Raw genomic sequence first — 13,584 nt, 5'->3', positions numbered from 1 at the left:
GAAATGTGCCTCATGCTGCAAACGTCGCTTCTTGGCTTGGTCCGACTCACTTTCCTACATAACATGCCCAGCTTGTTTGACACAGGAAATAAAAAGGTGCATTCCAGCTCTTCCAGCAAAATGCCTAAGGACTGAGAGCTTCAAGAAAAGTTATGCGCACAAGGTCAGCCATAGCCTTAAGAAAATTGCTGGGAACAATGTATGATAGGAATAAAATAGTAACAAAATGTATGATGGGCAAACATGCTGGAGAAATTTCAGTTGTAGGTATACAGTATTGCCATAACATAACATAAAATAGTCATTCGAGTAGTGAAAATTTTTCATTCATTCTTTTCGTTGTCCTATCCCTGCGCTATTCTTTGCGTTAGAATAAATTTTAGAATTGTTGTAGACAGCCTAACATTCCTGCTTGAAACTTAAAGCATTATGCAGGCAGAGCATATAAGGAGAGCCAGTATACCCAGTAGCGCACCCAGGATCTCTGCCAGGGGGGGGTTGACAGTTTGCCAATAGCATCTAAACAGCACTAATTTCGATTTCTTCACGGGAAATTGTCAAAAAAATGCGCTTTTTGCGAGTGTGCAGACGATTGCACGTCTTACATCTTAGTTGCAGCACTCAAATGCGTAAGGAAAGAAAAGCGGTTAAACAAAAGGGGGGGTTAAGTCGGCCTCAGGGGAGGTTACAACCCCCGAATCCCCCCCCCCGTTGGTGCGCTACTGAGTATGCCTATAATCAATTGTTAAATCTAAGTTCAGAAGTTCTAATGCAACAGTGTTAATTGTAAGTTTAATTGTAAGTGATCACATATTCAGCACTGCCAGCACCAACATGGCAGCTGTTGTTTGGACCATGTGTGGAGGCAGCAAGGTGGGTTCACTGGGGCTGCAAAAAAATAAAAGTTTTAAAAGAACTGGAGAATGCCTCTTTGCTGGAAAAACACTTTTGCCAGGCACCACGTCTCAAACTTTGTTTTGCTGAAATTCGGGTTGTGATTATGCTAGGTTGCACAAGTTATACCGCCTTATTTTTTTCTTGTATGGTATTGTTGGTTGTCATAGTTTATTTAGTTTTAAAAATAGTTTAGCTTGATCCAAAGTTCTTTCATGCAAAAAATTATGTTGAACAAATTTACAATAGGTTACATGGCAACCAACACATGGCTCCATCATTGTTAGCACTCTATCATTATTATCCCAGCCAGATTCCGCCTGCACTTGTGTCGTGTGAATTACAGTGGAATCTCGATGATACGAATCGCACGGGGTCACGAAAAATATTCGTATTAGCCGAAATTCGTATCATCGAAACACAATTAAAACTAGCTAAATTAAAGAGTCGGAGGTAAACTCACTCAGGCACATGCACATAAAAAGCATTTACAGTATAGATTACTTATAACGTAACTGTTTATAGAGGAGAACTGGCTACAACGCGGCCTTTTCCGACTCCCGTTTACCCTCCCATAGAACTCCATGTATACACATACCGCTTACAGTGCAGCCGCGTGAGACGAAATACCGGTTATAATGCGGCTTCCACTGGAAAATCTCGCCGACAAGGGCGGTAGCGAGCACGCTTCTCAACGAGGTGCGCCCACCAATGGGAGAGGAGATCAACGAGGGCGATGCAGAGGAGGAGCATGAGACATGGAGCATGAGTCCAAGGGCGATAAAATCGTCGCTGCGCGCCGTATGTGCGAGTGAAAGCCCGCCTTTTTTTGCCTTCACGCACGGAGAGCGAACGCACAGCGGAGAGCAAACGCGACTTCCGTCACAGCCGGGCGCGCCAGTCGAGCCCGGCCCTGCTTCCGTCGCGCGAAAGGCCGGCGGGGTATGGGAGGGAGGGAGGGAGGGAGGGAGGGAGGGAGGGAGGGAGGGAGGGGGGGGGGGCGACGCTGTGCTATGGGGCACCAAATGCGTATCTTGCAACCGGGCGCAAGGGTAACTGGCGACGCAATCTCCCACGCGAAAGGAGCAAAGCGGGAAGGCAGCGCAGGAGGGAGGGAAGGGGGGAGGGGGGGGGGGGGGCTTCTACTCTTCCAACAAATGCGTTCTTGTACTTTGCGCCTGTGCCGGCTGTCGGGGTTGTCGCGCGCATCGTATCTTGAAAGCGATCTCCACGTGGCTCTGACCTTTGTATGCGCTGTGCTTACGCCGCTCAGCCACTCAGTTTTCGTTGAAGCGATAGACCGCACTTCCCCACGCCTGCGTGGGGAAAAGCGCAAAAGCAAGAAAAGTGCCACCGCGGCAAACTCTTCGCACCCAGTCGCGGCCTCCGCGCTGTCCGGCGCCGCGTCCGCGCCTCTGCACCAAAAGAGAAAAGGAGAAAGCGCGTGACTGCGCGCTGTTCTCTTTCGCGGCCGTCGGTGGGGCGGCGTTTATTCGTATCAACCGACGCGGGTCGAAAATTAATTCGTAACAACCATTCTCTAGCACGTTGCAAAGTAATGGGGCTCGGCCGGGACCGCAGAAAAATTCCTATCATCCGGAAATTCGTATTAGCCGTGATCGTATCATCGAGATTCCACTATAGTTAGTGAACATGCAACTGGCACGTGACACTTGTGTGTAATAGTATGTATTATCAAATGGTAACAACCCTAGTGACAACACGTCTAGTGAAATGGGATAAAAACACTGACAAGCATAATGTTCCAATACTCTTCACAGCCTCAAAATGTATTCCGAGATTGGAGTTCTTATAGTATTTTTTTTTTATCATTGAGAAAATTTCCCCTTTTATTTACTTCCTGCATAGAATTTAATACTGCTTAGTGATTTTTAGAAAAAATTTTCTGTTTCTTTTTAACAGGAAGTTCAAAAGGGCCTAGGTGACTTTCTTTGGAACATGGATGACCTGTTTCCAGTATTCCAGTATGTTGTAGTTCGAGCGCGAATTCGCAATCTTGGTTCAGAAATTCATTTCGTGGATGATCTCATGGAGCGCCACTTTCAGAACGGCGAGCTTGGCATAATGTTCACCACTGTCAAGGTATGCAACATATGTTACTTATGATGATCTTATTTCTATATTGTGCTATGTGAAATGCTTTTTATCTAGGTGATGTCGACTTAAATGTGTAAAACTGAGTGTTTTTTTTTTTTAAACAAACCATTGCACTCACACCTCGTTATGACAAAGTTGAAGGGGGAGCCGAAATTGGTTTGTTATATCCATTACTTCATTACATCCATTTACAGCAATATATGTCCTGTGGGGTGCACAACTTTAAATATGCAAAGAAAAAGACTGCTTTGCAGTGCGCTCAAGTACTAGACGGCCACGTATGTAATGAAATTTAATAAAACAACAGTAAAATGTTCTTAGTACCTCATGCGACAACCTTTACAATAGTTTCCTTCTATTCCAATGTGATAGTCTTTTGCTTCCACTTTTCCACTTGGCTTGTATATACGAGGGCGGTCCGATAAGTACTTAGCCTTACCGCGAGAGCGCGACACTATCGCATGAGACATATACTGACGTTGAGTACGCTCTCTTAGAGGGACACATGCAAAGTTCCAGTCGAATCGGGCTCGCGGTTTTGTTTTTGGCCGCTTGAGGAAGAGGAAGCAAGTGATTTTTCGGGTGTCCGTTAAAAAAATGGAAAAAGAGCAATATCGGTCGGTGATTCGATTCTTGTTTTTGGAAGGGAAATCGCGCAGCGAAATCAAAGAGCAACTGTATGCCGTCTACGGTGAGTCTTCTCCTTCGATGGCAACCGTCAAAAATTGGTTCAACGAGTTTAAAAGTGGTCGCATGTCGGTTTTTGATGAGCCTCGCCCAGGGGCCCCGCAAACGGCTACCACGGCCGATAACGTGGCAAAAATCCACGACCTCGTATTGGCAGACCGCCGACTGAAGGTGCACGAGATAGCTGAGACAGTAAGCATCTCAAAAGACCGCGTGGGTGATATCCTGCATGAAATTTTGGGCATGAGAAAGCTGTCGGCGCGATGGGTGCTGCGTTTGCTCACTCCAGACAACAAGCGCGTCCGTGGGACCACTTCAGAGCAGTGTTTGAAGCTGTTTAAGCGTAATCCGAAGGAGTTCCTGCGTCGTTTTGTGACCGTCGACGAAACATGGATTCACTGGTACACACCAGAGACCAAAAAACAGTCGAAACAGTGGACTGCACCCTGAGAACCTGCTCCGAAGAAGGCGAAGACTGTCGCATCGGCCGGAGAGGTGATGGCCACCATTTTCTGGGATTCTCAAGGTGTTATCTTCGTCGACTACCTTGAGAAGGGCAAAACGGTGACAGGACCCTACTACGCCGAATTACTGGGCCGATTCGACGCCGAATTGCGAAAAAAACGGCTACATTTGGTGAAGAAAAAGGTGCTCTCCACCATGACAACGCGCCAGCTCACATCTGCGCCGTCGCCACGGCCAAGTTGGTCGAACTGGGCTACGAAGTGGTGCCCCATCCAGTGTATTCTCCAGATTTGGCCCCCGAGTGATTTCTTCTTGTTTCCCAACTTGAAAAAGTCACTCGCCAGACAAAAATTTGAGTCGAATGAAGAAGTTATCCCCGCAACATAGTCCCCCAAAAGGGGACTATGTTGAGAAATAAATCGACACCATTCCAAAATTTTCGTTTTTCTTTTGAAGGCTAAGTACTTATCGGACAGCCCTCGATTGTTGTGCAACTGCTGAACTTTTGCGCTACGGAGGCGGTACTGGTCTGTGAAATTGTCGGGAGGCCACTGGAGAAGCTCGAGGTGAATAACATTGGTTGAACAGTAAACAAGTACAGATTGAACTGTTGAGAAAGCCAAGAGTGACTTCATGAGTACACTGGGCGAGGACTGTGAAGAGAACTGATGCTAAGCAACAGTTGATGGTTACACATGCAGACATTACGCATACTCATCATGGTTGTTGTGTTTCTGTTGGCTACTCATATGGCAAGTAATTCAGCAGGTTTCAGAACTTTTTGTGGGTTGCTTTGGAAGTCCGAGTGCATTACTCATACTTAAGCTCCAGTATTGATGAGAGCTGTAACAGGCACACTCTCAACAAGAACATGTAATTTATTGTATTTAGAAGAGTAGAAAGGGGCAGGAAAAGAAGGGCCATGTACGTCGATTACTGTCACTTTCCAGTGGACACTCGAACTTTCCCACGACTGTGCGAAAGATACACGGTAATAGAATAAACAGGGAAGAGTAAAGTTACAATAAAAGCTAGGTTATAAAGAAAATGGGAGTATGTAAGTGAAAAACAGAGGGACATAACTATAAATACTAAGAAAAAGTAAACAAGAACAAATAATTATGCAGACAGCCAACTCCCCACAATTTAGGTTACATCTGGGAGCAGGGGTCAGCAGAGGATTTGAAGTACACCTTGTCAGTGCAGCTTCATTTCGAGAGTTGTGTTGTTTGGTTTTCCAAAAAGCGGCGGAGATGAATGTGAACAGGAGTGAGGGTGTTGGGGAGCTGAGGGCAAAGAGCTATGGTGTCCCTCTTAGTGGCAAGGTTGGCATTTGGTGGTTCAGAGCTTCAAGACAGCGGACCATCGAGTTTCCTGTAAAAATTACTAGAGGGAACTGTGGCGCTGATAGTGTCTATACGGGAGCTGCAAGCATGGCGGTTCAGCCAGCATGGGAGTGATGGTTGGTACATGGATTTTTCTCAACGTCATCCTTCCAGCTTCAGATGGCCTTGTGACTTTGCAAATTGATAATTTCCAACCGAATGTTGTGGTCTAAATGACACAAATTTCCAACAATTATGCATGTTAACAGAGCCTTATTACCTTGTCTGTTTAGGAAAATAAGATTACTTCGAAATTTATGCCAGTACAGGCAGATAAAGTGTCAGGATTGTTACGCCAGGATTGTTGAAGAGCATGTGTGAGAAAGAAAACCTGTATCGTAAATGTAAAAATTGGCTGTTTAACTAGTCTCTTAAACTTTGGTACAAAACGTGCTGCAATTTACTGACATTTCTGCTTAAAAAAGCAAACTTACTATGAAAATCAAATAATTAGAACTCGAAGCAATTTTCAAAAACAATAGCAAATACTATAAATACGTTTCTCAACAATAATCCTACTAGGAGTACAATAACGATAATTAAGCAAAAGGACTGCTTACTTACAAATCCTAAAGATATAGCACGCACATTCAGCAACTTTTGTGCTACTGTACCTGATATTCCCGGCACGGTGACACTCATGTAACACCCGTGTTCCGTGCATTGGGTGTATGTCAAAGAACCCAAATGGTTAAAATGAATCCAGAGTCCCCCACTACGGCATGCCTCATAATCAAATTGGGATTTTGGTTCGTAAAAACCAAAAATTAACATTTTTTGGCAATGTAATCACTTACATTTTGAACACCGCCCGTACAAATTCCCTTATTGATTACTATACAATGCTGTGCAGTACTGTACATTACTCTACAGTGCTGTACAAGTACTGTACAAAGCATGTGAAGGCTTCAGCACCAGTTCAAGGCACACTTCTAGACCAGCTTGCTTGCACAGAAGGGCTGATCGAACTCAATAATCAAGTAAGGGGAGGTTTGTGCGTGCTCCCCAAACTGAAACATATTGCTTCGAGAACCTAAAGAGTGCGCGAAAAAAGGAACAAGATGCTTGCTGCTTACATTAGATGAGTAAACAGAAATGCTCCCTGCTCTATAGGCACTTAGCTGTTTTCACATTTGCGAAACCACAGCTTTCCCGTGTAACATGAGCATAGCTATGAGCAGTGGCAGAGGATGGGCTTGGGGGGATCAACCCCTCCCTTTTTCTCTCCACAGGACAGAAATTTTCAGGAGGCAGGCTGTCAGGAGAGACATTAGGAAGACATGAACAATAGGGAAGGTTGAATGTGAAAGCGAGTCGGAGGTCAGTGGCGGTCCCGAATTGGCGGAGAGTAGTCATAGGTAATAAGCCATAGAGGTGATCCCCCTTCACCAAAACACGAAACGTCTTCACCATCACGACAAGAACAGATGGGTGAAAGGTGTGACATACTACATGTTTGCATTAACTCGCGTCTGATTGTGCAAAAAGCGACTATTATTTGTGGTTGTTGGAAGGAATAATGGAAGAGAATTCTGGTACGGTGATGGCTGACACATGAACAGCCAGCAAGAGGGCTGCAGCAAAAAGGAAAAAGGGTACAAAAACCCGTAGAACCGGAAAAAGAAAAGAGGGACTATTTGGTATATCCACAGTATTTACAATGGCGCCTGTTAATGTAATTTACTCGGGAGATGAATACATGAAGAGCCAGCAAGAAGGCTGCAACAAAAAGGAAAAAGGAAAAGCCATAGAGCCGGAAAAAGAAACGAGGGACTATTTGGTATATCTACAGTATTTACAATAGTGCCTGTTGGCGCAATTTACTCGAGAGATATTGACGTGCAGTGCACAGCATGAGTGCATGTCAGCTAGCATGCAGGATAGGCCATTGTGGCCATGGGCAATTGTGAATACACCGAGATTCCAGAAATTTGTAGGGCTCCCCATTTTTGTTCACAGGCCCTCACCTCCATCCACCTACCTCGCACGTACACTGATATCTTACTTGTACAGGTCTGGGTAGCACTCATGCGTCTCCCCTGGTAATACGCATCTGAAAATTGGCACTGATCCCGAGAGAGGAGAGAAAAACTGTAATGTGTGAAGTGGTTTGGCTGTCAGAAACTTTTGTCTAAAAATAGTACAAGTCGCTTCTTCCACAGTCAGATGCGCGCTGACTGTCGCAGATGTGTAGCCTAGTGTGTACGTGTGGTTAGACTAACTGTGGCTGACACCTGAATATGAGCCAGCAATGGCTGGTGGAGAACCCCTCCCGAAATAAATATCTGGCTATGCCACTGAATATGGGTAATGTTGAATTGAATGCCGGGGTTTTACGTGCCAAAACCACGATTTCATGATGAGGGATGCCCGTAGTGGAGGACTCCAGATTAATTTTGACCACCAGGGCATCTTTAACTTTCCTCCATTGCACGAGGCACGGGCATTTTTGCATTTCACCCACATCGAAATGCGGCCGCCATGGCCTGAATTTGATCCTGCGACCTTGTGCTACCTTGTGCTTAGCAGCACAATACCATATCTGCTAAGCCACCACAACGGGTTATGGGTAATGTTCATGCCACCAAATCTGCGTAATATCTTTTTTCTTGCATGTTCTAACTTGGGAACTAAGAGAAAGGATCATATTTTGTGTATGTTTTTTTTTTTTTTTTTTACTCTCAGTACTTATACTAAAAAGACCAAATTATTACTTTCATTCATGCTTCTTTGTAGTTTCACATAATAATTCTCAAAACTCTCTGAGCAATTATCTCAGCTTCCATTCAAAACACCAATAATAAGGATACAATATAATATATCACGGAAATCCGTTCACTAATAAATACGTCTTGAAAAGAAAAAATGTAGAACATAAAAGCATAAAAAATTGACACATTTTAGTGTTAAGGAATAAGTTAAAGAACTGGATAAGTTAGAATGTAAAGAAACTTGTTATGCTTGAATGTACATTGCATCAACTATTAATTTCTTATTACGTTGTTTGCTTTGTACACGTTCATTCACTAATGTGCTACATGTCTTTCTTTTCAGGCATGCTATTTTCAGATACGTACAGAGAAACTGATTCAAACCTAGAGGCACCATGTTCCACCTTATCTGCTGAGCGACAGTGCACCCCTTTCTTGCCACTGGTTTTATGAAGATATATTCGTTTTATATGTTAGGCAGCAGCTATATTTACATGTGTAAACTGTTTTCTAGCAGTTCTGTTCTTTTTCTGTGTATATATGAAAGTTATGTTGCTTTACCTGTTGCTAATTTGCCTCCACGTTGCTGTTACAAACATATGTTTAATTGGCGGCTATACTATAATAGGTACAGACAGTTTATTTTCTGGTATCTTTGGCCGTTGTATGAATGGCTATGATTTGGTGATTTTTACCAGGCTTTGTTGCATATCCTCGCCAATAGTTCTAATGATATTGTAGTCGAGTATTTTTAAGTTCAATAGTGCAAGGTTATTGCATTTGAGATTATCTAGTTGTCTATAAGAGCTCTTTATGTTGCTGCATTTAATACATCTCTGTACCTGGAAATGATCACACTGATTTTTTAAGTATTACGCTTGATAATATGAAAAATGTTGAAGTGCTTTGTTAAAGTTGTTCTGAATGCTTTCCACTAGGAATGTACGCAGGCACTTTTTAATGTTGCTGAGGTTGTTACTTGTTTAGTGTATGTATGTTGATATTAGTTTATAAGCTAGTCATTGATTTACTTAGTATCTTTTGATTTGGCATTCACTGGTAATGAGAGTCAAGAGCAGGAATTGTGGAAAATATGATGTGGGTAAGTTTTCAGTCTCAGTTATAAGCTGTAGTCCCAATGGTTTGAAATTTCTTATTAGTGCCTTAAACGAGATATGTGATACTTACTCTAACATGATGTCACAGTGATGGAACAATAACAATCAATTGTGAAAAGTATCATGTGGACAAGTTTGCAGTTGTCAGGAATAGCTTCACACAATTTGAAATTTCTTATAAGTGCCTTAAATGTTGTTCTTGGTGACACTCATTGTTGCATTTATAAAGCCTACTTGCTTGTATTGATGGTTTGGTTATAGAAATGAATGTGTCAAATGTTATTTTGCAAATGCACAAATTATAATCCTCAAAAACAGAGCAGTCTTTGTATGAAATTTCAAAGCATTAGATTAACATGTATTTTTTCATTTTATTTTTTTTAGTAATTGACATTATGCCATTGTAGTGTTGTGGTCAAATTAGTTAATATAACTTAATCATTTCATATAATTAATAGCAATTGCAGAATACATTCCGATTGTAATGCTTCAGACTGGGAAAATGGTGTACACGTACTGACAGAGTTTTAATTTAAGGGGCTTAGACTATGCATAGCAACTGTTACTTCAAACATTGTAAACTTTGGTGTTATAATCGATGATTCTTGTAGCATGCGCAGCTGCTCTCACTGTCACTTTGTATTTGTAATTGCACTTTTGCACCTTTTATACCTAGTTATTTTCCAGAGCATGGAAAATACTGCCACTGTGTGAAACTGACAGGTTATTCTATACTCAGTGCCTGCAGATTTGAAATTTGTTTGTTGTAATGCAGCTGGAAAAAATTTTAGCAAATGAATTTATATATTAACACTCTCGGTTGTGCTGAAGGGTCAGCAACGTGTATCTTGTACTGCATTTGTTCACTGCAGCTCTCTATTTTAAAGCTCTTTTCTTGTTTCAACAGGTTTGCCATTCACTAGTTTACTGCAATTTCTTTTTTAGCTGTCATTAATTGATAGATTTGGCATAAAGAAGAAGGGAAGAAAAGTCACCTGGCCATTGTAGGCTTCCTTATTGTTTGCTTCAGTACAAGAAATGTTGTATGGCATGGTGTGTACAGTTACAGTGTGCATTTTAGATGTATGGTATGCTAGATTGATGCTTCTATGGTTACCAATAAGTGCTTTTATGGTTACCTATAAAGTGACACCTCTGCGAACGTTAAATCCTTTTTGCCTGTTTGCCTGGTAAAAAACATTTTTGACTGACTGTATTAGCTCCACTGAGATGTACTGTGGCATAATGTTTTTTTTGTATATGTATATCTTGTTTAGTTTTGGATGTTCAGTTTTACAGCAACCATTTGCTCAAATTTTAATAAGAGCTGTGTACAAGTTGTACGACATCCAGCATATTGTGTGCCTGAAATTTAGCTGCACATTTTGTACAAGCTTTTTTTGTTGAACGTGAAACAGTGTACAGAATTCTCTGACCATTTGCAGATAGCTTAGAACTAGGTGCAAAAATGCACTTGCTTGTTCGAAGCAAATGTGATGTTAAATTAAGACAGTTTTGTTGAGTAACGTTGATAAACATTTGTAATTTCAAAATCAGAATAAAATTACTGTCTTGTGTTCTAAAGCACTAACATTGAATTTTGCTGGTTAGCAAAGTGATGTATCCTCCTGAGACTCAGAGACAGCTTAGGTACATAACTGCTTTTCCAAGTCTGTTCCTATTGCTGACCAGTATGTTATGAAAAAAAAATTGTTTAACCTTTTCAGTCTGTTTTTTTCCGTGGATATTGTATAAAGAACACAACGGTACTTTTAGTTGTTCAGAAATTTAAAAAAAAAAAAAAAAAACACGGATAATGGCAAATGCTCTTTTGGTGTGGTCCTCGCATTGCTATCTGACAATGAGAACATGGCGGGACAGAAACGTGGAAATGTACCGGTACGTCAGTGACGCTGAAAGGAATAAATACAATGGTTAGATGCCAAAAGCAGCATCTCCATGTATGTGAGCAAAGTAACCATTTCCTTATGTTCCTATGGTAAAAACTGCTGTTCTTTGCCTAAACATGGAGATGAAGGTCTACTATTATGTGGCTGCTGAAATGTTGATGCTGCATCCTAGATGATTATCACATGATCTTGCAGTAGTGTAAATGGACCTCACAGCTGCTGTCATCTGTGATGACACAACGGTCTAGATGAAATCAGTAGGGGTTTGTGAATATTTGAAATTTCACTCACCACTACTAATTTCATCTAGACCATTAATGAAACTCAAATAATCAATCGAATATTGTCCTTGTCATCAAATAGTCACTATTCCAAACCTGAATATTTTTCAAATTGTTTTTGAAAACTTTTTGTCATCACCTGTGCATGATCAAACATAAAATTCTTCTTTCTGGGGTTTTATGTGCCAAAACCAGTTCTGATTATGAGGCACGCCGTAGTGGAAGGACCCGGATTAATTTTGACCACCTAAGGTTCTTTAACGTACACTACACCGCAAGCACACAAGCGTTTTTGCATTTCGCCTCCATCGAAATGCGGCCGCCGCGGCCGGGATTCGATCCCGCGATCTCGTGCTCGGCAGCGCAACGCCTTAGCTGACTGAGCCACCGCAACAGGGAAGAAAAAAAGAAAAAAAACCCATAAAATTGAAGAATGCGATACCTTTCATCCCATCCACACACACAACATACTAGAGCATATTGCATCGCTCAGAGAGCCAGGCTTTTCCGGCCGTGGGTATTGTTTAGTACTGGTATTTACAGACGCAGCATCTGTGTCCTCTCGTAGGATTAAATCTTGATATGCTTCATAACAACGTACTTGATACAATAGTGGCACCAGGGGCGGATCCAGGTTTTTTCTGAGGGGGGGGTCAGCTTTTGTCAATGATGATGATGATGATAGCCTTTATCATTTACCGAAATTCACCGTTTCCGCTCACGATAAATCCACGTTTTATACGACTAGAGCAACACCTGTAGCCCGCCGTGGTGGCTCAGTCAGTTCAGGCGTTGCGCTGCTGAGCACGAGATCGCGCGATCGCATCCCGGCCGCGGCGGCCGCATTTCGATGTAGGCGAAATGCAAAAACGCCCGTGTGCTTGCGTTGTAGTGCACGTTAAAGAACCCCAGGTGGTCAAAGTTAATCCGAAGTCTTCCACTGCGGCGTGCCTCATAATCAGAACTGTTTTTTGCACGTAAAACTCCAGAAAGAGGAAGAAGCCCTATAGTTAAGCCAGGTATCGGTTTATCCGAGCTTATAGGAAAAGGACGTTACCCAATACAGCCATGTGCTTGGCGGCTGTGCCTGATAATACAGGTTGTTCAAAACTAAGCTTTATGGTTTTCTTAAAATTAGGCACTGGTAGGCACGCGAATACCACCTGTGCAAATAAGTTATGTGGCCAGGGGGGCACAAAGTGAGATGATAATTATCTCTGTGCGCAGCCCAATTAACTAAAATTGAACAATTATTTTTTGTCGACTGCAGTAAGTGGGTATGTTTGTACTGAAAACTTAGAGGCAGCCGTGTTTCTACACAGTATCAGCCGGAAGAATTATTCTAGCGTGTTCGTGCTCCGAGATATCCGACTCCAAATTTCAATTGTACTGCGCAGAGTTATAGACTCGACGCGAGAGCGGTTTATGCTTTGCGTTGCTGTGGAAGGGAGGCATTTTGAACATTTTTAGGGCATTGACATATTGATGGGTAAAGTGTTGTCATGAGATTTGTGCATGACAACACCAAAGTTAAAGCGGCAGTATGAAATATTTGTTAGCATAGCTAAAAAGATTTCTGCTGTTGATGGTGCAGTTGTTGCTTTTGATTTCAATAAAACTTACAATACTTGGAAATCAGCAGTCACTTTATTTGCATAGCCCAAACAAGGACCATGCCCGGTCGTCTAGTCACCATTATGCACGCGCACTGCCCTCCGGCTTCTCCGCTCGCGCCATTATCTCGGCATGGCAGCTGCCGCCATCTTTACAGGCTGCGCGGTCGCGTGTTACGACAGCGGTTACAGGTAAAGTCCCTATATAAAAAACGTACCGCCATCTACTCTTTCCTCCGCCGCCTCCTCTCCTAAAGCGCTTGATTTTTCTTTACTTTTTGCTTGCGAAAGCCAAGTCGACGGTGGCGCACCTAGAAAGTCCACGTTGAAGCTTTCAGGCCGGGCGCGCGCCGCCGCCGCCGCCGGCGACTGCGGCTGCGCAGAGGACTTTCAACATGGCTC

The 13,584-nt window shown here is 42.7% G+C and overlaps 1 protein-coding gene across 7 annotated transcripts in view; it reads left to right on the top strand.

The window, feature by feature from the left end:
* LOC119463320 (alsin) overlaps positions 1-12,209 on the top strand; it is a 119,911-nt gene extending 107,702 nt beyond the window's left edge. For 4 of the 7 annotated variants that reach the window (XM_049668133.1, XM_049668122.1, XM_049668127.1 and 1 more), the window contains 2 exons: positions 2,818-2,997; positions 8,604-12,209. In XM_049668133.1, the coding sequence (XP_049524090.1) occupies positions 2,818-2,997; positions 8,604-8,648 (225 nt within the window). In that variant the 3' untranslated portion in view covers positions 8,649-12,209. The remainder of the gene's footprint in view (positions 1-2,817; positions 2,998-8,603) is intronic. The other 3 variants (XM_037724132.2, XM_037724126.2, XM_049668120.1) reach the window with 2 other exon arrangements.
* The last annotated feature ends 1,375 nt before the right edge of the window (positions 12,210-13,584 follow it).

This window comes from Dermacentor silvarum, chromosome 1, assembly GCF_013339745.2.
Source record: "Dermacentor silvarum isolate Dsil-2018 chromosome 1, BIME_Dsil_1.4, whole genome shotgun sequence".
NCBI lineage: Eukaryota > Metazoa > Arthropoda > Arachnida > Ixodida > Ixodidae > Dermacentor > Dermacentor silvarum.
Note: the sequence above shows the minus strand (reverse complement) of the source record. Positions and strands in the feature narration are given on the sequence as shown.